Raw genomic sequence first — 26014 nt, forward strand, 5'->3', positions numbered from 1 at the left:
TACATAATTCTTAGGTCAATATATTTATCACTCCACTCAGAATCTAAAACAAAGTTATTGGTATTGTTTTAAAACGTTGGCTTAAAAAATATAAGTATACACTATAACTGCATCCCACTTAAATAAAAATTAGTACATATTATTTAATTATTATGAGCAAATAATCATCTATGGATAAAAATTAACCCTTCCATAGATATTTATATCACTAAGATTAATAATGGATATACATGTGTATAGATTATAAATAATAAATTAATTAAAGAATTGTCACATCTAATACTTAAAACTTGAAGTACCAACTATGAATAATGTATTAATACATATTAAATTCAATGACTTCAAACTCAAATTACCATTTATTTTTAGACCACTAATTTAAACAATATTAAACAAAGAGAATTCTTCCTGATATACAATTTAAAAAATAAAAGTTAAATAATAAACATAAATTTATAATATTCTTATATTGCACAAAAATTAAAATTATAATACTACATTCTATACATAATAACAAGTGTTTTTAAATATAAATTTGGCATCACATGGCTTTAATTTGATTTTACTTTTTTTTTTTTTTAATTACATTTTTTTTTGAACAATAAAAAATATCAAAATTGAAGTTTTTGAATTAAAATTCACAAATATTTACAAACTAATTAGTTAATAAAATACAAGTCTTTTAATGAAAATTCTTTCTAAGTTAAGAAAAAGTAAAAAATTAACCATACATAAAATGTTATTATTCATTATCACACTGGTTAGTAGTATTTAAATATTAAAATGAAATAAGCACTGTTTAAGTTGTAGTATCATCCAGTTTCAAAAACATATTGAAATCTGAAAAAAAAAATATTGTCATTTTTTGTATATATATCAATTTATATATTCCTACTACTTATAACTAAAATATGAGTATAAAACTGAAAATCATTTTTATTTTGAAATTTGTGTCTATTTTATTATATACTATTAATATTAAATAAGGTTTACAATATTTCTCAAACACGTGTAAAATGATAAATTATGATATTATTATTTCCTAATTATCATTACACATTTGTTTTCTTATACCTAAATCTAAATAAATCAATATTATAATTTATGTTAAATATGTTTATTTTATTTTACATTATCTGAGTAGATATTATACTATAAAGTGTCTTATATTATGATATTGTAAATTATTAAATTTAATTGTGTCATTATTGTTATTAAATATTATTTTTGCAGGAACAATTATTTATTAACTAGTGATTCGAGTCTATTAGAACAGACATTTTTTAAAAATAAAATATTTTATAGTTCATATTGAAAATTGTATTGTTTAAAGTAGCCTATAAAAATAAATAATTTATTAAAGAAATATAATTTTATTAACCTACTTAATAAACTTTAATTATGAACATAAATAATTATTAAGATAGTGTAAAAGTAAATGGGCCATTTGGAATGATGAAATGATCAATAAAAACTAATAAACTCAAATATATTTTAAATGTTTACAGAATATCAATTTAATAAGATTTACAATTAACTTTGTATTTAATTAATAGCTTTAGAATCATTTTTGTTATACGATAACCTAACTACAAATACTTTTTTTAATTTTATAATCACTAAGTTTTGATCAATATAAAATTGTTTATAGATTAACTTAGGTGTTTAATTTTTATTATAAATATAAGAACTTTATTTATATTTTGGGCACAGAAGTTTTGTTTTAAGTGTATGGCATTCTACATAGTATATGTAATAAAACAATCTAAAAATGTTGTATATTTTATAACTAGAAAATAAATGAAAAAATGATGCATATAAATTTATAAAAAACTAAATACACATCTGAACGTCTTGTAAAAAAAAAAAACAAAACAAAAAAAAGAACAACTTTTATGATTCAGAACTGATAAAATACGGGAAAATTGTTACATGAAAAATATAATGTAATATTTTTTTATCTAAATAAAAGTATAATTGTTAAAAAAAAAAATAAACATAAATTTCTGGAAAGCAGAACATGTAGCAAAAACAAGTGTGTGAATATTTATTACTAGTGGTATTAAGCTAATTTTAATATTAATGTTAGACCTACACTATTTCTTATAAAAATTATTAACAGCAATATTTCTAAAAATGTATACCTAATACTATGTTAAAAATGATCCTACAATTTAAATAAGCTTTAGCTGTAATACATCTTTAACAATTTAAGTAATGAACTAAGTAATAAATCTAATTAATTTAAATTGGTAATAATTACTATACTTATACATAAAAAATTTATGTGATTTAAATTATGAATTATTCATACCAAATTCATAAGAGTCGGGTATATTAAAACCATTTGATGGCACATTACTTTGAAGTTTGCTTGTTTCTTCTCGGATAAATACTTTATCATTATCTGTTAGTTCACAACCAAGATGTCTCAATGCAGTTAATACTTCAAGCTGTTACATTTAAAATAAATCATAAACAAAACAATTACATTAACAGCACACTACACCTGCAAGTGGTGTCTCCGTCTTTCAAATGCATAACACAGTATATTGTTTGATCTGAACAATCCATTGACTCTGACATGTTTAATATAACAATGAATTGATTTATTATTAAGTTTAAAAGTAAGACTTATGTCATAAATCACTTTAAAATGAAAATATAAAAAAATTCTATGAGGTTTGCTAGGTAATATTTTTACTTTTAAACTTGATAATAAGTAAATTCACTGTTATATTGAACATGACAAAGTTAATGGATAATTCAGAACGAATAATTTGCTATGCTATGCATTTTTTTAGACGAAGGCAATGCATTTGGGTGTAGTATTTTTTAAGTCATAAATTTAATTTGAATAAATCAAAAACATATTAAGTATATATCTATTTTTAGATAAATAATTCTAACCTTTTGTCGATTTCCAACCTCCAAGCTTAATTTACCAAGCTTTATATTCCTTTCAATTTGATTGCGTTTGTCTTTGAGTGCATTTGGTTCATTCTTGGCAAACATCTTAATGATAGAAGGTGTTTGAAATGCTTCTGTTATGGCTGCACTAGTTGCCTTTAAATAAAATATATTTATTATATAGTTACTTTGAATGATTAATATTTATTATTTAACAATTTAATAAAATGTATTTTAAAATATTGAAATAAGTTCTATTGTAGTTTAATTTAATACTAACTAAACGCATAATGCTGAAATTGTCATGTAGAGTCATGTTACCAGCAGTAATTTTATTTAATCTATCATTAAATTCTTTTAGCTGTTCGACAATATCTTCTTTTGACTCGTTATATTCATCGTCAGTCATGTCACTTCTATAACATAATATTAATTTTTAGACAAAGAAACTAACTAATATTCTTAACAATATTGTTAAATCAGTTATTCATCAGGAATGAAAGCATCCTTAATACTTACAATTTACTAAAACAATGTCAATGGCTTAAAACCATTAAAAGCATTTAAAAATAATATGATAATTTTTAAGACATATTATAACATTTAAGTGGGGGATGGAGTAGCCGAGTGAATTAAGATGTGGATTGTGACACACACTGTCGCTGATTCAAATCCCGGCTACGGGTGGCATAGCTTTCTGGGCAGGCAACTGTCTAGGTAGCAAGGTCACTATCCCCCAATCGGGCATGGCAAAAACCTACGGTTGCCCAACTAAGAATTTTACCAAATAGGCGTCCAACTAGGCTTTCAGGCCTACTCCCCGAACATAAGCGCCATACGCAAAAAAAAAAAAATAACATTTAAGTAAACGGAAATAAGTAGATACTGTAGAACAGAAACTGTAAAGACACATAAAAGCTTTACCTGCATTCATCTATATCGCTAAGTTCTTGGACTAAGCGATCCAATTGAGCTTCTAGATTCTCTCTTAACATTTTATTTTCGTCAGACATTTTGATCAAAGTTTAGAACAATTCTAACAGTAATCGAAAAGGAACCTGTTTTAAAATTGGTAGACAAGTTATTTTTTTATATCCTAGATACTTTCCTACCAGTTGTAAAAAAAATGTAATTTTTACTATTTTTAGACTAGTTACTAGTTAGTAGTTATGACTTTTGAATAATAAATTGTTGAGAAATTTGAGACTTGTCAGTTGTCACTGTTATCAGTTATCAACATTTTATCACTTGCAAAATGATATTATCAAATCAGCCTTATTCGACCAGGGTTATCAATATATTTTAAAAGAACCGCAAAGATAAAGACGTGATCGCCGGTCAAGACAAGTTTTGTAGTTGATAATAGCTACTAGCTAGGTAGTAGGTACCATCTCAAATCTGTAAGATCTGTTACAGTTTGGGTCGTTTGGGAACCTAGTCGGTTGGGGATACAAAATATAATAAATTAATAATTTAATAATATACAACCGTCTTTAAATACAGGTATGTATACAATTACAGAATAAATAAAATAATTGATGAGATTATGAGCATTAAGTTCATACCTTAGAATCTAAAGGCATAACAAATAACAATATTATAGAAACGTAATGTATGTATATCTACCAACTTACTGTATAATGAATATATAGAAAAAAGCTACATGAAACAAAACCAACTTATTTATCATTAAAAAAATGATATTATTTAAAAATATTATTTTGCTTTATCAGCGTACGGTCGGCCAAAACTCTAAAGTATTCGAGTCATCTATCATAATGTTTTATCAAAGTGAAATAAGTATTACAGGTGGTGAACTATATATTATGTTGAATGATTAAAAAAAGTGTTAAATAATATGATAGAATAATTATTAATTATAATACGATACTATAATAGGCATTAGGCACCATGGTTTTAACCTAATATTTCACTTAGATGAGCAAGACACAAAATAGTATAAAACACTAATAAAAATTTTTAATTGTTTTTTATGTTGTCTATAAGTTTGTAAATATGTTTTGCTATAATGAGTATAAACTACTTAGTTATGTTTTATTAGAAAAAAAAAATCACCTAAAATAGCTCTTGTATTATATAGAGCAGGGGTATAAGAATAAGAGATTTGCGGGTCACTCAATAGATTAATAATTATGAAAGAACTAAAATAAAAAATAGTTCATATTGATGTATGTTTATGATTATCGTAAAAAAGATAATTAAATATCAACTGAAATAAAATGAAAAAAATGTGAAACAATAAATTATATTAATTAATAATTAAAAATAAATACATATTTAAATATTATATCAAAAACACTGTTTTTTTTTTTTGTGTAAATTTTTTCTATAAATTGAAATTTAATAAAATATTATACTTCTTCAAAATGAATACATAAATTCATATAAAAAATAATTTTTTTTTTGTAATTATGTTTGTATCTCACATTCTTACGATAAGAATGATAAGATGCAAGCCATACGAGTCTATAACTGGAGCCGCAGTTTGGCCACCCCTGATATAAAGTATATTATGATAGTGATGGGTCGAACTGTTCGAATCTCGAACCGAACCCCTAATGTTCGGTTTAGTTCAAAATTCGAACTCAGTACGAAAAAAATTCGAACCGAACTATCAAGTATCTTTTACTGTTCGAAAATCGAATTTGAAAATATTTGTCGAACCAGACTTTCTGGCCATGATAGTTCAAACTCATTCAAAGACCAAATATTTGTATAATTCTTTAAAAGTTATTTTTACACGTTATAATATATAATAATTCATAATAATATGTTATTTTTCCACTGGGCCGTTACAGATCCACCCCCTCCAGCCAATACGCCAAAACATTGATATGCTTTCTATTGCCAATAGAGGTGCGTTCCTACATTTATAATATTGCTGTTTTTGTTTTTATCATAGTGAGAAAAATCTATTTTGGGTACACCCATGGTAATATTCCTGTACCGATATGTCTCTATTTATAACTTTTTTTCCGCGTATATAATCGTTATCGAAATTGTAATAATTGGATGTTTATCGTTGTAACAACATGTCTAGTTCGTAATTAAATAATTTGTTTACATACTTAAAAAATAAATGATAAATAATAAATACAACTATTTCTATTATAAATTATATTTATTTCTTATTAATAATCAATTATTAAATTATTATTTTTCATTAGATGGGTACCTATATAAAAGTAAAAAAAAAATAAGAAATCATTTAAATTTATTGTAAATACAATTACATAGACTTAAAAGTTAAAATATGTAATAAGTAATATGAAAACTTAAAATATAATAGTTATTATGGTATAATATATACATGATAAAACATGATAAGTTCGGTTCGGTTCGGGTTCGGAAAAATAATTTAGAGTTCGGTTCGATTTAAAAAATCAGGGTTCAACCCATCACTAGTATATGACTTGCAAATTGTGCAATTATTGTGATCATGATTAATATTCATAACTATTTTTTAGTTTTTAGACAAGGGTGTAGCACTGGCCCCATGTCCCCCATCTCGTTCACCGTATTTTATACTGTGTTTTTTTTATTATTGAGTGTATTAGCCCCTTGGGCAACTGGACAACTGACGGCGATCCTACCTTTTTTTTTTTGCTTTCTATACTTTTGATAAAATTTTAGATAGTGAGTGCAAAATACAACATGACTACATGAGTTGCATCATGAGAAAAAAATTAACCTAGTGGCCAGCAATTACATACTTACATCACACTATAAAAACTGTAATCAAAATAATACAAAATCGATTATTTTTACTGTGACTTTTTGGACACATACTAGTTGTGGACAAATTATTCAAATCAATATTATAACAATTGTGGACATGAGTTTCGTTGTCATAATACTAATTGCGTACAATTTTTTTTTTTAATAAAAATCACGTGCCCTATACCACTTTCAGGACTCGGACAAAATTTTTTTTTGAAACAGCCTGTATAAATAATACTCTACTGATTTCACTATTTGAATATTGCAACATTTATTTGCTGATAAATGCCTCCTTTTTGATAGTTTTTTTAGTTCGTTCTAAATTTCGTACAGCAGTTTTAAGTAGGTGCAATTCATTTTCGTATAGCTAACAATCTGTACTTCATTTAAGGCGTCGATCAATTGGTATATAATAGGGTGACTGCGATAAAACATTCCATTAAGGTTAGCATGAATACTTTCACAAGCATTTGCGGTTCGTGAAATAGAAGAAAATTAAGTTTTTCACTAATTTAAATTTGTATACAGAAAATAAACGATCAGAAAGACAAGAGATATTAAGCAAGCATGAATAAGGTTGTGGTTAAACTGATCAAACATATTTTTTGACAGCTGTCTCAATGTCGCGATATCGCCAATATCAAACAGTAATTTCCCAGCGTCTACGATCGTTAAATCAAAAATAATAATTGAAAATTTGTCTGCAATTATAGTAGACACATACTAGTTGCAAAAGAACAATCGTTATTTTTAAAATTTTATTAAATTATCTAAAGTTTTAATTTTGTAGCAAAATTTTTTTTGAAACAGCCTGTATAAGTGATATTTTACTGATTTCATCCCTTGAATATTGCTACATTTGTTTGCTAATAAATGCCTCTTTTTCGACTGTTTTTTTTTCGTTTTAAATTTCATCCAGCAGTACAATTTATTTTAGTATAACTATTAATCTGTACTTCATTTAAAGCTTCGATCAATTGATATATATCAGGATGACTGCGATAAAACATATATAAACAATATATAAATCGTATAGTTACCTTGTTAGATACCTAAATCAATTAAATATTCAACTATTTCATCTTAAGTTATATCACTATTTAAGTGTGGTAATTTATGACTACTTAAACGTTTTGTCTAAACAATATTAATCAATGTGCAAATAACAAAATAATTTTGAACATGGGCCGTGTGACACGGAATATGGTGTGTAAAATAGTACCTTTATTCTATAGTGTATTGTGTATAATATTATTTTGTACATAATATGTACTTACTGTACTCAGTATTGGCGCTTCATGATAAAATATGGCTAATTGGTGAACATGAATGTAATATAATATGCAGTCAATATCAAATCAATACAATATCTGATAAGTGATAGTTATTGCCTTAATATTTAAAATTTTTCTTTTTGAGAAAAGAGTGATTTTTGTGTTACTATTACATAATTAACCTCTCTTCATCGGCGGAGCTAGCCTTCAGGTTCAAGGAATGCAAATATTTTTGGAAATTTTGTAACCCCCCCCATGAAAATATTATAAATATACTGTACAAGTACAATATTATGTATTGTATTTAGTAACTAAACTACTAAACGTTAAAAACTACTGTTAGATTATTTGTATCATATATTGTACACAATGACTTTCTCCATTCAGAATCTAAAAGCGTTATGTATTATCTAAAGAACTTTTTGTTTATTTAAGGGGTGCTACCGTATATCCTGCACACTCCCTTGCAGTGCTTAAATAGGTATGTCTCTCTATACCCACCCATTACAAAAATGAATCTTGGTAATTCAACTGAAAATGATAACAATTTGTACCCGGAAATCATGAACAATTAATTGATAAAACAATACTATGTTAATAATACTCATTGATTGCATTGCCATAATTATCGGCGATACAGATGGCACGTATATACAGAAGAACACTATTATACTGTTAACTTCAAAGACAATCTAATCAATTAAATTGCTTTCTGCAATGTATTACAATGAGTATCAGATAATATTTGATGAATAGATACTGTAAGAGTTAATATCTAAATTACGTTTATATAACAATATTGCACAAATAATATTAGTTGAAATTATTTTGTACAGGGGTTACGATTTTAAAGTTCCCTGGATGTATAGAAATAAACCTAATAAAAATTAAAGAATCTAATATCTTTTTGTTAACGGATTATGATTTTACCTCAAGTCTGACTAATAAATTGATAAGTATTACTTAGATTATAATGATTTCCAAGCTTTGGTAGATACATCGTATATATGATAGAATAATGATATAATATTATGCATAGCAAACGCGTTTTGTAAAATGTGTATAAACTATAAAATAAATGCCAAAGACATTTTTAAAGGATGGATGAGTTTTGGTCGATAAACATTCTCTAACTATATGTGTAAATTGGAGAAGGGATTAGTCCCCGAAAACTTTTGGAGCACTCTCCTTCCTCCTACATTTTTTAAACTGTGTCAGTATTATAAATTATGTTATTATTATTATTTAATTATTATATCATCTAATGATCGAGTAGTATATAATATTGAACGTTCAGTTAATTTACAATATTACAGTATAATATCCAAAGATAATTACGGCAAATCAATAATATATTAGGTACGTTGTTAAATAACACGATTTTATCATGATATTATACTTTATATAGGTTTACGTCTGAACCCATAAACTGATTTTCATAAAAGTACCGTGTTTTTATACATTATTATGTTATTGTGACAAGTCAAGGATACTAATCATGTAAAGTATAAAACTAAAAAAAAAACATTAAAATTCAACAATTCTATTCAATAAGTTGTTTCAGAAAGTAACACATTGTATATATTTGTAGTGTGATTTTAGTTATAATTTATAAATCCTTCAAACACAATACCTACGTTAATACGCCCATAAAATAACAATTTTTTCGTTTTATTTCATATGCAATGAATCAATAAATTCATTGAATAATATTATATGGTATAATAATATGATAACTGACAATTATCTAGATTCCGAATAGAGATATTAGTCGACAGATTTGAGTCTGACTTATCATTTTAAAATACAACCAACATAAATGTGAGATTCTTTGCTTTTAAGTCTCAATTATGTCTACATAAAAAACAACGGTTATCATACGCAACTGAATAATTTTCTACTAAAAAATTTTTTATTTTAATGAAATATTAACACGAGTTACCTATTGTATTTCAATAATTATAATATGAACTATAAATAATAATAGAAAATGTTATTACAAATTATAATTTAGAATTATTTATTAATACCTAAGTGTCATAAATTAATAACACAGGAATATGAAATAATGGAGTTTGGGAAATTTATTTGTGTAATTTATAAAAAATTATACTAAAATCTACTCCAAAAAAATTTTATGGGAGCTTATATTAAAGATCCAAATAATGTATTGATAAAGAATTCATATTGATAATAGTTTCTTATCTCCTAATTCAAATTAAAAATGTACCTAACCGTTAGGAATAAAATATAATAATGTAATTCTTAGCAGAAAAGAAAACAATAAAATGTATTGACAATTTTTTATGAACATTTTTTTTTTTTTTTTTAATTATTATTATCAATAAACACCAATCCATTTATATTATATCACAATTTCTACAGCCTATAAATATAAGTTAACAATATTTATTAACACATGGATATTTTTTTAATATTTATAAAAAATAACATACAATATAATATAATACACTACTTAAAGTAAAAATTACTTATTTTTAAATGAGTATATGACACACCTAATTTCCGTTTATCGTAACGAACAATGAAAAGAAAAAGTAAAAACAGTGTTTAAAATTAATAATAGTAATATGATATTACTAAAGCTACACAATATAACACCAAATAATAGTTAAACACAATAAGTTTAAAATGAACGGAAATTAGTACACAATAATAATATGTTTATTATCGAAATTTGCGTAAGACATGTGACTAGAAATAAAAACATTTCCATCATTTCTAAAGGTAAAAAAAAATGAACAATATTATAAACAACATTTATGCAATATTATTATAAACGTTGTACAGTGATCAGATCCGTTATATATAATAATAATAATACAACAAAAACTGCATACACACGTTATATTTTATATTTGATGTAATTTTCAACAAATTTTTAATTCAAAATATAACATTATAGTTATAATAATATATTATTGCGATAAAATAATGTACAAGTTTCAAATTAACATATATTTTTTTTTACAAACAGTGATAACGTCATAACGATGTTATAATCGTTTACGTTTATCTATATATTACATTTTGCGTAGTAAAAACTTTGCGAATATGTTATGTATTTGCACGTGGATTTACACTAAGCGACTGCGACGAAAAACTTCCTTAAACAGAAGAGACTCATATCGATGTCTACATCCTCATATAAAAAATCTACTGCCAGTCAGTGTGTGAAAAATTTAAAAACTAATACCTAATAGTACGATTGAGTTAATTATTAAGTATAATATTTATACTTAGTGGTCTTAGAAAAGATTCGTACACAATGTTGAACTCAGAATACGTTTTCAAAGAATGGTGAGAGGGGGGTGTATGAAATATTAAATTCTTAGGTGAGGTTGCGTAGTTTGAGAAATTTTTGAAGAGGGATGTTTGAACTCTTAATTAGCCCCCTGGGACAACTTTGTTTGTACAGTATAAAAGTATGTGATTTATAAAAAATGTAATATTATAGTTGAAGGCAGAATATTTATCTCAAAATTAGTAATATTATACGAAATTTGGCTTTCATAACATAACGCAAAGTTCTAGAAATTTGGTCGCGGGTATAGAAATTACAAATGACTGTTCAATCGAAAAATGTAACGTTGAATACGGCCAATTCCATTGAAGCCACCTCCACTTGGTCGAGTCGGTCGACAACGTCCATTGGATGCATACCGGTGACGGTGGTTCTGGCGATCTGCAGGCGGTCGAACCCGACAAACGCGGTGCCTGTGTCAAATACGCCCTTGTCCCGTCTGAGCTGGCACTCGGGTATCCGGTAGCCTTTGTCTACCCGGCAGTCGTAGCCCTTCCGGTGCAGCACCATGAGCGCGGAGGGTGACGGGAATTGCTGGAACACCGGGTCGGTGTTGGTCCGGAAGTTCATCAGGTGCACGTCGCACGGTACAGGCCTGTCTATCATGGCCAGCTCAGGCCGTAGGTGGTGTTCTGCGTCTGGTTCGACGACAAACACTTCGGCTGGATACAGAAGACTCTCAGACAGCTGATTGGCCACCAGACTAGGGTTGGACACCCGGTCACCACCCTTCGAGGCGCTTCCGTCGTCCGACAACGTCTCCAAAAGTATCCAGTATTTGGTGATCGTCGGCTTGTTGTCCACCACCCCCTCACCCATTCCTCTCGAGTCATCGTATAGCGTTCGCCGGTCCAGCATCAGCTCAATTCGGCCCGGCTCCCATCCGGCCGCGCCCTGCGCGTGGTTCACCAACACGGTTAGTCGGTGGTGGTCGTCCTCGATGTACGCAGTCGTTGTGGTCGGATAGTAGTTACCCTCGATACCCACCCTCTTCACCGTCACTCGCTTCTGCATCTGGAAACCGTTGGAGTCGGTGTAGATGACTGCAGGTTCACCATTGGAAATGCTAGATGATAGCCGCATAAAAAGCTCAGTCTCCCTGTTCTTGGGCGGCTGCTTGAAGTCCACCACATTCTCCACGTATAGGCCTTTACTTTCCAAGCCCTTTCCGTGGTATAGCCGCACCTTGTGCGTCACTATACCGTAGACAACCGTGATTTCGGATGACAGAGGACCGGACGTTATAATCACTGTCGATGGCCCGGGGTAGTCGTCAAGTACCTTCTTCTCAGTATCCCGCAGGTTCGGGTCGGGCATGAACAGGTATGCGCCACTGTGCAACTGAGCCGCTTGGTAAGCCGCAAAGTCGATATTTACGTACTGTAACACTCCAGTGCCTTTGTCCACGATTGAGCTCATCAGGCCCGTTTTGCCGTCAAACAGCACCTGCATGTGATCGTTCTCCAACTGGATGTCGCCGAGCCTCATAGGCTTGATGGTGAACACTGAGTGCCCAGCACAGTTTTTGCAATAAACTAGTGCCAGGCCTTCCGGGTTCGGTGCCTTTTGGATGGTAAACGTGGTTAGACTCAACGGTTCCAGCACGGCAATAAACAACAGCTCGAAGCACACTTTGGACATTGCTAATGGCTGTTCGGCCGTTTCGCTCAAGTTCCACACGGGGTTTATCTGGTGCCGGACGACTGATCCATCACTGTCCACTACCCGGACGTTTGGTTCCGATACTAACACCTTGATGGGTTCTGTTTTCCGACGACCATGCGGGTTAAATACGATTACGTTGCGGGGTCGAGACTTATCAATGTTCAATGCCAGTCTGTATGTCGGCTGATCGTATGTCTGACGATCGCTGTCGGGCACAACAATTTTGGCGGACAAAGGCGCGCCCGAGTCACCAGCCTTTGACAGCAGACACTGGACCGCAAAACTCTGAATCGCCGCGCAGTTTTGAATGCCCTCGAATAGCTTAAGAGCATAATCGTTCATCACGAACGACTTGGACGTGCCCGTTATGGCATCGTGGTGTTGAAACAGCGCCAAGTTCTGTCTAGCCTTGGTCAATTTCTCGTAGTTCCTTTCCAGTAGCCTGACCGTCTGGAGCTTTTTCCGTCGTGCATCGTTAACGGCAAACGTATACAGAATTTCTGTGGACCTAAGCTTGCTCTCTAGCTCCCGGTCCAGTACTTTCCAGTACGGCCGGGTTGTGTAGTACCCACTCCAGTAGGCCGGCCGACCCTCAGAGAAAACATCACTGTACACAAAAAAATCGCCACGCAACGTGGGGAACTGACTATCACTCCTAGCCCTCAACGCCCGGAAGAAATCTGACGGCGTGCCGAAACCTACTTCTGCTCCATGATATCTTTCTTTGTTGGCATTTATGTAGTCAAACAGTTTCATGTAGTTAGTGTACTGCTGGTCCCACTCGGTGTCGTGATCGTACCGAAAATCGTCTCCCAACGGTATCAGAGCCACATTGTATGGCGATACGGAAGCCGTGCGGCCGTATTGATCCATCAGCACGTCTGCCTTCTGTTTTACGTTCTGGTCGTCTATGAAAACCGCTAGTTCTGAATAGTCAGTGAACTCGCCGGGAACTTTTCGAAAGTCGTAATTGATGCATACCTTAAAAAAAAAAAACAACATACGTTAAATATTTTAGGATGATTATTATATTACATATTATTACTATATTAATAAACTATGATAAACAATCGAGGATTTCATCTCGTCACGTACCTGTGGATGAGGACCACAAGAGCCTCTTATCGAGTAAATGGAAAACGGCATATTGTGCACCAATGTGTCTGTGTGACCTGTCCGGTCCCAGTTCTGCCTCCACATAAAATCACCGTTTTGCGTCCGTGCAAACCATTCCTTCCACGCATAGTGCAGACGTTGGATGACCGTTCCGCCAGTGATCTCAGATTTTTTCAACAGATAAGGCACCGTAGGACCGTGTCCAAACGGGTCCACTGACCATCCGGTCTTGATGTTAACTCCGAGGTTGTTCTTCACCCATTGGTGACCTACACACGTAAACGATGAATGTTAAAAACAATGATTTATCTGTGGACTGTATTTTATTCTGTTTTTGTTTTAAATATTTCTCTTTTGTTTTTTATTTTTATTTTAAATTTGAAAAAAATAGAATCAAATTATTTAAATTTAGATTATAAGTATATTAACACTTATATTTTTAGAATTTCCTTTTTACACGTGTATCTTTGCTATTCAAAACTACGATTTAATAATAAGCGATCTATTAAATTATTGAACATGTTTATTAAAATAATAAAACATATTTTTATTAATGCAGATATATGGAAAACTGAAGCTATGAAAATCTACCTTTAATAAAAAATCTAAATTAATATTTATTACTAAGTAAAATATATTGAATTAAATTATCCAACAGAAAAAATGCTTATTAAAATATCACAATTGATTGTTTTGTATGCAGATGTTAAAGCAATCATTAAAACTTAATATTTTATAGTAATGAAATTTTTTTTTTTTTTTAATAGATTTATAATAAATTGATATACATATAGTAAATAAAAATATATGTGTGTATTCAAAAATAAATAGTCTTACTGAAGGTAAAAAAAAACATTTAAATGCGTAGAATTAAAATTTTTTAAAAAATCTGTTTGTAGATTTTCATAAAGTAAACATTTTTGAATTTACAATAGTAGTTTTTAATAATACCAATTTCAAACACACTATTTTGGTGTCATATTTTTATTGAAACGAAAGGTTTAGCTTTCATAAAAACATTTTATTGATTTTAAAGTTACGAGCAAGTGTATGGAAAAATTATTATTATTTACTAAAATAATATAATTATTGTTTCTTAAATGTATAACAGACTTTTAATTTAATTTTTTTTTCTTACTTCAATAAGTAATTGTAGTCTTTAGGGTTACCTATGATATAAAGTAAAGTATTAATAATAATCTATTTAAGAATAGTTATTATTTATATGCTAGTTTAATTATTAATTATTATTATTTACTATACCTATGCGATATAAATTATATTAAATCAAATGCTTTGTTAATAGAACTCGGGGTTTAATGTTCGAATACGAATTATTAATATTTATGTATAAATAAAAATTATAAACTAAGTGACGTCACATTAAATAGTTTTGTGATGGTAAAAGAACTTTATCATTATGAAATTATGAAATGCAATATAAATCATCATTACTTTAGATTATATTATTATAGCAATGTGAATAATGCAATGATTCACATTTCATACACGCCAACTTAAACACATTTTTCTTTGAAATAAATTTCAATTCAAAAATAGATAAATTTCAAAAGTGAGATATATAATCGCGCCATAGACAGTTTCGGGTGAGTTTATGACTCTATAATACAGTCAATCAAAACTCGTTAACTAAGTTCACGCACGAAATAAACTAGTTAAATATTATACGCACGTGTATTTAACCGACAGTGTTCGTTATAGGCATATTATGCGGGACCATAATGTTGCACGGTACGCATTACTTTCGACCGTCGCGTGCCGGTCGCGAATTTCACCTTATTTTACTCACTAATCGTATACCTATAATAGTTAAGTTGATCAACGATTTTCTCAAAGAGGGCTTCCGTGATTCGATAATGAATTACGGCTGCAGTTTCAGTCTTAATTAAGCACACACACACACGCATACATATATACAATGTAAATTATAATGGAAGCGTTTCTCGCAATTATTTTGCGCCCTCGCCTTGCTGACTTACATGCACTATCAAACTTTTTATAAATTTAACGTGAAACACTAATTATTCCAGAAGACAATAATATTTATGAAAAAAAAATTATACTTTTTGTCGTTATTGTTTTTAATTTTTTTACTCTTTAAAAAAACATATATTTTTAATATAATATTCCGATGCAGAATGTTATTCAGAGTATTTTAATCATTAAAAATCAAATCTCAGACAAATAAATGTATTAGTTATAACTTAATAAGTAGTGGAGTAGTGGATCGACATTTTGTGTGGTATCCCTGACCACTCTCTGCTTTTACTTAAACTTTAAATACTTGTAACTTATAATTTATACAATTATTATTATTTTTTTTAAATTTTTATTAGAGAAATTCAATGATCCGTACATAAGTACAATAAGCCAAAAATATATCTGGATATGATTTGACTGGCGGGGGCTTGATTGAAGAAACCGTCCAGTGATGGTACTTCGGCTTAACTCATAAGGTACTCGTCCAAAGTTTAATTTTTTTGTATCGAAATACTTAAAAAAATATTTTTATTTAAAATAAAGTATTAAAAATATTATATACTGCCATTAAAAAAACTATGAAAACATTTCTTTGAGAAAAATGTTAAAATTTATGTACCATTAAATGGATCATTTGGTATTGCAGGTATTTGCAGCAATAGTGCTTTTAGATTTACCATTTTATGTGTGCGTTAGTATATTATATAACGTCGAATGCGACATGGCATTTTTAACAAGCTCCGACTATTATTATCTTTCCGGAAGAGTTGTCAAGTGTCGTAATATTGTGTGTGTATGTGTTTACCTGTCTGTTTCGGAGGTTCTAAAATGAAACGACTGCAGTCGACGGCGTAACATGAATAACGCACGTATATATAAGTACTCGTCGCCTGCGTCCCGTTGAAGTAGGTACGCGTATGTACATTATATTATTATACTTATAAAAGTGACAAGATCGATACACCATATACGTACTATGCAATAATATATATATATATAAATATTTCTCGTTGCAGGAGACAAGTTGTGTCATTTGGTTTTCTATCGGTTACCGACAATTCCTAAATAGAGACGCGAGATCTAATACCTAACATGACCGAATGATGATTGACCGTTGTACACACCACACCACAATACTCTAGCTATTATAATACTTATAACCAGCATTTAGTATACCTAATTAGAATTGAATTTAGCACATTGAAAACACTATACGAGACAGGCTAATTAATAAATAATGTGTTTCGAGAATTCCAATATAACTGTAACTTAAAATGACCTGACTTTAATGTATAACATTCGTCCTATTTTTTTTTTTAACGTTTTGCATCCTTTAACTTACTTTTTAACATGTATATCAAATCATAACGCATCATTAAATGGAAAGTTATAATTTAGTTTTCGACAAAATAATATAATATGTATAACTTATATCACACTACAAACTAATAATTAATATCTAAAACCGAGATTCACCTATCTAATTGTAGTTAACAAATATACATAAATATCTTAATATGTTTTAATAAAAAGAAAGAACATGTATTCTGAGTATTTCTGATATTTTGATAACCAATATTTGTTTTGAACCACTTTGATCGTTGCATGTATAGCATATAAATGAAATGAAGCTAATAATCTGGTTAATATATAAAATTTATCACTCATTAGGGTGGTTGGTTTGTTGAAATAATAAATTCTACACTTGAACAATGTACCGCCGTGCATCATTATCTTTAATCGAAAATAATATAAAATGTGTTAAATTATTATTATTATCAACACGGGTGTAATGTACATAATAAAATTATTATGCAACCAATACCATGGTTTTATATGTGCGGGTTAAAATATTGCTATTATATTATCGTTGTATAGAATTTACTGAATTTTTCTCTGATAACATTGTAATAATATTATATAATATACGATATTGTTTAATATATCATCGCTGCGTTACTATGATATATAAAATATTATGTTATGTTCGTCCGGTCATGGGCAGATGATGATTTACTCGTATGAGAACATCGCAAAGAGTCTACGTTGGAATAATATTTGGGTTTCTATACAAGCACACGGACATGAGAGGTGGACGTATATTTTTTTGTTGAATAGGACGCAATAACGACGATCCATCATATTATTATTATTTACTCGATTACTCGAACCGATTATCTTTTACGCCACAAAGTCATAACTCTCTCTTTATCTATAATGTACCGTCTACATACGCAATGGGACCGCGTCCAAAATATATGAATAAATAATAATCCTCCGAGCAGCTGACAAATCGTACATCGAACTACATAATAATATTTTTAATACTTATCCGCGGTGAATCACAAGAGACGTTCACGGAATCGCTACATTATAATATTTATATTGTACATATCTATACCACGCATATGGCCGAGAAAAGAAATTATTCCGCGGTGGCGGTGTATCGTCCTCTAGAGAAATCACTATAGCACAAGTCGTGGACAGAATTAAACGACTATGCACGATAGTAGTAGTTGAGCACAATATAAAACTGTCTCCGTCGCCGGTTAATATACAGTATAAACCTCCGACTTCCGATAGACGGAATAACGAATAATAAAACGTGCAGGATTGAAGAAGGTATAAATTAAAGATTGATCAATTTGTGCGAGTTAATATATTTAACAAACATATACATTATACATATACTGTATACACAAACGTATACACAATTAAAGTTGTATCTCTGATTCAATTATTATTTTATTGTCGTATCGATAAAGTTTACTCGCATATATTTAAGTCAAATGCACAATAGACGCGTGCTCCTCTATATAGCTGGACTTAAATGACATAAATATTTTGTTATTATGTATATTAATAAAATGCAATATTTGTATCTGTGTGGAAGTGATCCATCGCATTTATAGTTCTCAAACTTGGTTTATACACCTGGTTATCCTATAATCAACGAAGCGCACCTCGAAGCCAATTTTTAAAATTTTGAATTTTTTTGAATAAAGAGGGGCTTACGCACGGATTTGTTGGCTCGCAAGAAATCAAAGTTTTGTATATATATAGTGGTGCCATTGGTTACTGAAAATAAAGTAGTTATTATAATTGGATTAATTTTAGGCTTGTATTTTATATTTAATAAAACAACAACAAAAATAAAAGTGTTAAACATCTGATTAATTTATGTATAATTCAGTTTAAAAAGAGGTAAATCTATAGGCGACGCTGTGGAAGTTCAGATAATTAAACAATAAGTGCTGATTTATGATTTATTATATTTTTGGCCGTTTTAAATTTACATCAGAAGTATTTATTTTTATTTTGTTGTACAGAAATATTGACATTATTGTTTAAAACATTTGATATTTGAGTAATTTAAAATGGCGTTCTTTAATATATTTAACATAATATTATAAATAGTTTTGAACTTGAATAAAATAATTATTAGTATCCATTACATGCAGTTTAAATTTTTACAAAATAGTATTGCAGCCTGCAGGACGTATTGATCAAATTAAAACAATACATGTAATATTATCAGATTTATAAATATTATAAAATTTTTGTAAAGGCATATTAATTATTATAATTCTCAGAACTAAGTAAAACGCAAATAATATTATCACGGCAAAAGTAAAATCAAACGAGTCAATTTTAAATCTAGACTTTAATTATACAAAACAAAATGAATAAAGTGTTGCTATCTAAAGAATCATTTTTAAAATTATTTTCAAAGTCTAATTATGTTTGGTAAAACTAACTAGTAACTAGCTATACACCGATCGGCGAAAATTTAAAAGTTGAAAATATTATAAACCAATAAGATTCGGTAGTACGCGGTTGAAAGGATCGTTTCAATTGTTTGTGCTTCTTCTCGAAGAGAGAAAAACTGACCGCAGTAGATAGCGAACATGGATTGATCATGATATTATAGATTATTATTTTGGAATAATTAATATAATATAATATAATTTTCGTGTTATTAAGGGTGACCGCGTTTTAAAATAACAATATAAAAATTTTCGCAAAATGCCCATTGTCAACCAAAATATTACAAAAGCAATGACTCTAAAGGCTGTGATAAGTGTATTGTTACGCCCATAATATAATATAGGTACGCTTCGCTACACGCGAAAATACTATACAATATACGTATAATCTATATAATATACGCGCGAAAAGCTCAGCTGCGTGTTGTGCATAACGAAGAACAATGGTGTGGCATAATAATAATATAATGTACGGCGTTCGATATAATATTTGGCACGTCAGAGAGGAGCATAGCTGCTGTGGTGCTGTACGCAATCTACCCGGTGGGGTTACGCCAACACCGTCCCTCCCCCCCCCCCAAGAAAGCGGCGGCGGCGAGGGAGCAGACAAATCTCGGCGGAGTAGTTATGCCTAATATTTAAAATCTTACGCACAGGTACGCGATGTAAACGTATTACAGGTATACACATTAATGTAATATATATAGGCGCGGTATAAGGCATGGAGGAATTCGAGATGGGTCTCGGCACGAAGATTTCGTGAACACACGTCCGTATACGTGGCGGGGTTGCGCGGCACGTGCGTTTGCGGGGGTGTGCGAGGGGGGGGACACGCGAGTCTTATGACGTGACGTACTGCATTATGTAATAATAACGATATGCGTGTAAACACGTTGTATATAATAATATAGGTATATGTATGTACACCACGCGTCATCCATCACCCATAAAATTCACGGTCTCATGATTTCGCGTCGCAGTCGATGCAGACGTACGGCGGCTGTGGGTTGTCGTGTAGGTAATATCATGTTTTATGACGCTTATCGACTACATATTATACGAGTATATTATGACTAAATATGGCCCGCGATCCTGAGACCTGAACGCGTGTATGAATGCGCTATTATAATATTATACGCATAATACAGTCGTTGTTATAATTATTTTTTATCGCCACATAGGTACAACGAGTATGACGAATTCAAATTTCACATAGGTAATATATATTTACACATAAAGTTGCCCGGGCTCGACACTGCAGTTCGCCACGGCATTATATAATACCCATGCATGTAGATGGGTATAATAAACGATTATTCGTCAACGTCCATAAAAAAACATAAAATATTTTAAAATTTATCATAATCCATCGGTGCACGCGTTTCTTGCATTGGCTTTCGATCTTGGAGAGGAACGATCGTCACTCGTTTTCGAGTGGTAACGTCCAACTTAATTATTAAAATATTTTTCCCATGGATATTAAACGAGTACTTACATTACTTAGGAATTAATCGGCGTGTTATTGATCTAATATTTTATCTTCCAGCGAAGTGTGGTAAAATCAAATATTAAATCAAAACTACTCCTAAGCCATCATACCCCGCGTTCGCCAAATAAGCGCGGCCTTATAATGATAAACAATTTTTCATTTTATGTATATATACTAAGATTATATAAAACGTGTAAGAACCTCTAATTTTTCACCCTATCCTTTTTTATTACAATGACGAAAAAAAAATGCGGTAGCAGATTATTTCTCATTAAAATAATGTACGCGAAGTGATTGCACTTAGAACGCGTTCCGCGGAGAAGTCTAATAAAGTGGCGTTGCTGTCATCTGTTAGCTGCTGTTCAAAAAAGCGAGTAAAATAAAAAAAAAACGTGTACGCACACTTAAAGAGGGTATTATAGTAGTATAACAGTTAGTAATAGTAATAATAATAATGGAAAAAAATGAACGGAGTACTCCTACCCTACCCTACACCATAGCTGCAGAACAGAAGTTCACGAGAATGACGAAACGACGACGACGAGAAGACGGAAAGCTGGAAATTATTTGAGTTATTAAAAGCGTACTCGAAGAAACGCTAATAAATTCATTATACTTCTGTGAGTCTAAATCGGTAAATGCGCGTCGAGGAGGCGGTGTAAACGGCCGCGTTGAGATCGTGACCAATAACATTGCACAATAATAATATTTGATTAGAGAGAGCAATCAGCTCTGAACTCCTAGTTTTGAAGGAGCGCATATTTAAAGTTGTGCAAAATAAAAAATATTTTTATATAAACTACACTTAACTGTAATATAAGGGTTGTATAAAAACGAGAATAAATTGTTATAAAAACTAACGCTAAAAAGATGTTAGTCGGTCTTCTAACATTTTTCTTAGAACCATATTACTGCAGTCTGGCACGAATGAGTTATTTAAGCGTATAACAATTAATTGTTTTATATACCATACAAATTATTTTAAAATTTATAAGTGAGAAAAACGTCTCGGAATTATACAACTTTAGATGAATTTACTGCTTGTAAAAAGTATCACAATAAGAGTATATATAATATATAAGTGCCAACATGGAAATTATTCTAATATTCATAAAAGATAATTGTTGTTGGGAAATTATTAAAGTAGCAGTTTGAGAAAATAGAAAAGTGGTATCGTTTTATAGAGTTTCAAAATGCAATACAACTGGGAGAAAATCATCGAAAATTAGATCTTAAGGCAATTATAAAGTGACATATTATTATGCTTCGCTTATATAGCAAATATTGAGAGAAACGCTTTTCATAATATTGTCGAACTTAATACATAGAAGGATTGAATCTAAGTGAGAAATATTTAGTTTAGATCGAGACCAATATCGTACAATACTATAATAAGTAAATAACTATAATAACAGTGAGTATTGGTGTTGTTCCATCAGACTGTTTTATTGTATACATAGTATACAGATACTATACATAATACGCCTTCTTTTTTTTTTTCCCCTTTTGAAACCGGGAACGGGTGGAAACTGTTTAGCGTAATACTTATACATAATACGCCTAGTTGTATGAGTTTGTACTATTTATGTAATTTCGTTATTGTTACATTACCTTCGATCAATTGATCCAACATGGCATAGATGTGTGTTGTGGCCTCGTCCGTCATCACCCATCCACCAGTAGTGATCTCTAAACGTCCTTCCGCCAATAACCGCTGGACCACTTTCTTTTTCGTCGGATGAGCGCTGAAACATTGTAATAACATTTTAAAATATTTTACCATTACCATTTTGTTGTTTAAAGAGTAAGTGGTCTTATAATATGTAGGTATATAAATATTTTTTTTTTATAAAATGTATATAAGTGAAGTATAGGTAGTTGAAAACTTATTAAAAACACGCGGGCTTACGATTAAAAGTTTGAAAAATAAAAGCATTAAACTTTTCACAGCATCACCTGCTATTTATTCATAATATATTTAAATCAAATATTTTTCAGATGATATAAAAACAGGTTTTTTTTATATTTAGAAACGATTGCGGTACTTAAAGAATTATAGATGGCAATGAGAATATTGAAACTATTTTACAAAAACATGTTTTTGTATCATTGCAGTCACCTGTATAGTGATGCCATGATACAATTAACGCCTGAAATTTCTGTATATACACTAATACACTATATAAAGTAATCCATAAATAAATACTGATTTTTATTTAAAAAAAATTATTTTAATACCTACTGTTTGAAGATTTTAAAACATCACATTTAAACTTTGTGTTTATATCGTTTACTTGTTTTATTTAATTAGGTGTTATAAATACTTCATACTATAATATTATATAATTAATTATAGATACTTTTTTAAGGCTAAAATCTTCCCGTTTCAGAATTATTAATTGTAAGAAATGTATATGCATTGTAAATTGGTAAATAATGCATAATATTATACGATACGTGAGCTATTCACTCATTATCTTCTATTATTGAATTTTTATTCCATTAATATCTATACCAGTTAATATATACAATATACATTACTTGTTTTTACTTTTAATAAATCATATATTCATGTTTTAGAATTTTGATTTTTGAAATAAATTGTGAGTAATTCCTTTAAAATGATTACGTAAAATTTTTAATTTATTCCATTATTTGACTATTTATAAAAAATTATAGTGAATAATGAACATATTTTATAAAAATACATTAACGATTGGTTTTGACCTTTTGAAAAATTGTACCAAAAAATTTATAAGATTTGATTTAATTGATAACTATGCATATTGCAATAAAAATTACTAACTACTGTATTGAATATTAAACGACGTGTCAAAATTGATTTAGGAGATAATTAAATACGTAAAATAGTTTTTACATTTTGAATTTTTTGTTGGGTACAGCAGTATCCTATTAATAATAAATTTTATTAGTGTCGTCGTGTCGAACTTCAATGGATGTTTCCAATTAAATAATATTCGTGTCAGATTTTGTATATGTATATCGTCTGTACGACTGTACACTTTATGTGTAATATATACATAATAATATGGGAGTTTGGTGCAACGTTGTATATAAGCGTTATATTATACAACGCTACATACAACATATTATTGTGTTACAATGAATAAAAGTTACAAATTGTATAAAAAAAAAAATTTCTTGTTTACGTAACACAAATGAAAAATAGATTGCATTATTTTACAAATAACGATTATAAAAAAATAATTATAAATTATTAAATAAGGTTAAAGCTTGAAATAATTAATTTTTTTTAGAATAATATATCTTTATATAGTTCAATAAGTTCTGATTTTCGGTGTCATTTTTAACATCGAAGGAATAGCCGGAACAAAGATTAGAGAGTTCTTACTTCTGCAATATGTGCAGAATTATTTCGACCATATTATTAAGGTATAAAGGTATAGACACAAGATAGCAAATAAAGAAAAAAATCGGTAATCCGCTATTGTACTCTTGGGAACAATAGTGTATTTATAGAACGACCTCTATGCCCATAATAAATATTTGTTTGTATGTATACTGCTCGAAGAGTAAGTTTGTAATCGGTATGCGGTTATTTTTTTCCCATTCAACAAGAGATTTATTCGAAAAAAATATCCACAGTAGTTTTTTTTTGCAATGTTTTTAATTACTATACATCGAATTACATTATATTTTAAAACGTTTGCTCGAAATAACGAGAAATTTTGTGAAAGCCTCTTTATTGACAATTTTGACCATCGCGTATTATTGTGTATTAATGATTATATTAAATTAAGATATTTCATTTCAAAGTAATGAGCGAATACGAATGATTGCCATTAGGCCGTAGTCTTTGATCACAATACAGTATCATAACACACAATTGCATTATTAAAATATATTGTACATCTTTTTTTAAATTTTAGTAGTTGCTTACGTTTTTTTGAAAAATAAAATCTTTGTTTATTCAGATGTTACATTTATATGGTTGTTTTATAAATGCAACCAAATGAAATTAATTAATTTTGAATACAAAGGTATTACTTGTTTGTATACGACATCATACGTACATTATTGCTATTGAAATGTCATTGAATTTCATCACGTTATACTTGAACGGAAAATAAGTATTCTTCTATCCGTTTGATAACTTAGGATTTATAAATAAAGTGGTACTAATGTAACATGCCTTGCTGTTCTGCAGCTCCTCTTTACACAGCTAAGCGTTATGTAAAATTATATTTACATTTTCATAACAAGCGCCACCAAGTAAGGTTAAAATGGCGCTTATAAATTATATATTTTATCGTGCACATAGATTTCATTAATACTGCCTATAGCCATATTATTTTAGCATACATTCCCGTTTAAAAGACCACACATTTAAAACGAATTATTAATATTCAATAATTATATTATAATATTGACCGTATAGTTGAGCACGCGTGTATGGTTGAAGGTACGGACGACATCATAATTCCATGTAAAATCACAATTATATTAATATTATAATATCGTCTCACGCTTCAATGCGTACATTTTGAGATTTAAATCCTAATCAAAAATATTTATGTACCTATTACATTAAATAATAATTCGAGTATTACGCGTGTATGCATAGGTACTTTGGAGATTATTTATACCTCGTAATTCGTATATATAATAATAATAATAATAATATGGTCGATTAATTTACACACACACACACACACACACACACACACACACACACACACACACA

At 29.7% G+C, this 26014-nt stretch overlaps 2 protein-coding genes across 2 annotated transcripts in view; both read right to left on the reverse strand.

The window, feature by feature from the left end:
• Positions 1-729: 729 nt before the first annotated feature.
• Positions 730-4145, reverse strand: LOC112593711 (protein LZIC-like). The gene is made up of 5 exons (XM_025338229.1): positions 3835-4145; positions 3191-3326; positions 2911-3066; positions 2315-2453; positions 730-840 (listed from the first exon to the last, which is right to left on the reverse strand). The coding sequence occupies exons 1-5, from the start codon at positions 3921-3923 to the stop codon at positions 800-802; spliced, it is 561 nt and encodes a 186-aa protein (XP_025194014.1). The 5' UTR covers positions 3924-4145; the 3' UTR covers positions 730-799.
• A 6727-nt stretch (positions 4146-10872) lies between these two features.
• LOC112593569 (alpha-mannosidase 2) overlaps positions 10873-26014 on the reverse strand; it is a 133140-nt gene continuing 117998 nt past the window's right edge. The window contains exons 4-6 of the mRNA XM_025338028.1: positions 22900-23033; positions 14011-14300; positions 10873-13896 (exon numbers count right to left, since the gene is read on the reverse strand). Of these exons, the coding sequence (XP_025193813.1) occupies positions 11518-13896; positions 14011-14300; positions 22900-23033 (2803 nt within the window). The 3' untranslated portion in view covers positions 10873-11517. The remainder of the gene's footprint in view (positions 13897-14010; positions 14301-22899; positions 23034-26014) is intronic.

This window comes from Melanaphis sacchari, unplaced genomic scaffold (genome assembly GCF_002803265.2).
Source record: "Melanaphis sacchari strain LSU unplaced genomic scaffold, SCAv2.0 Contig20_pilon_pilon, whole genome shotgun sequence".
Taxonomy (NCBI): domain Eukaryota; kingdom Metazoa; phylum Arthropoda; class Insecta; order Hemiptera; family Aphididae; genus Melanaphis; species Melanaphis sacchari.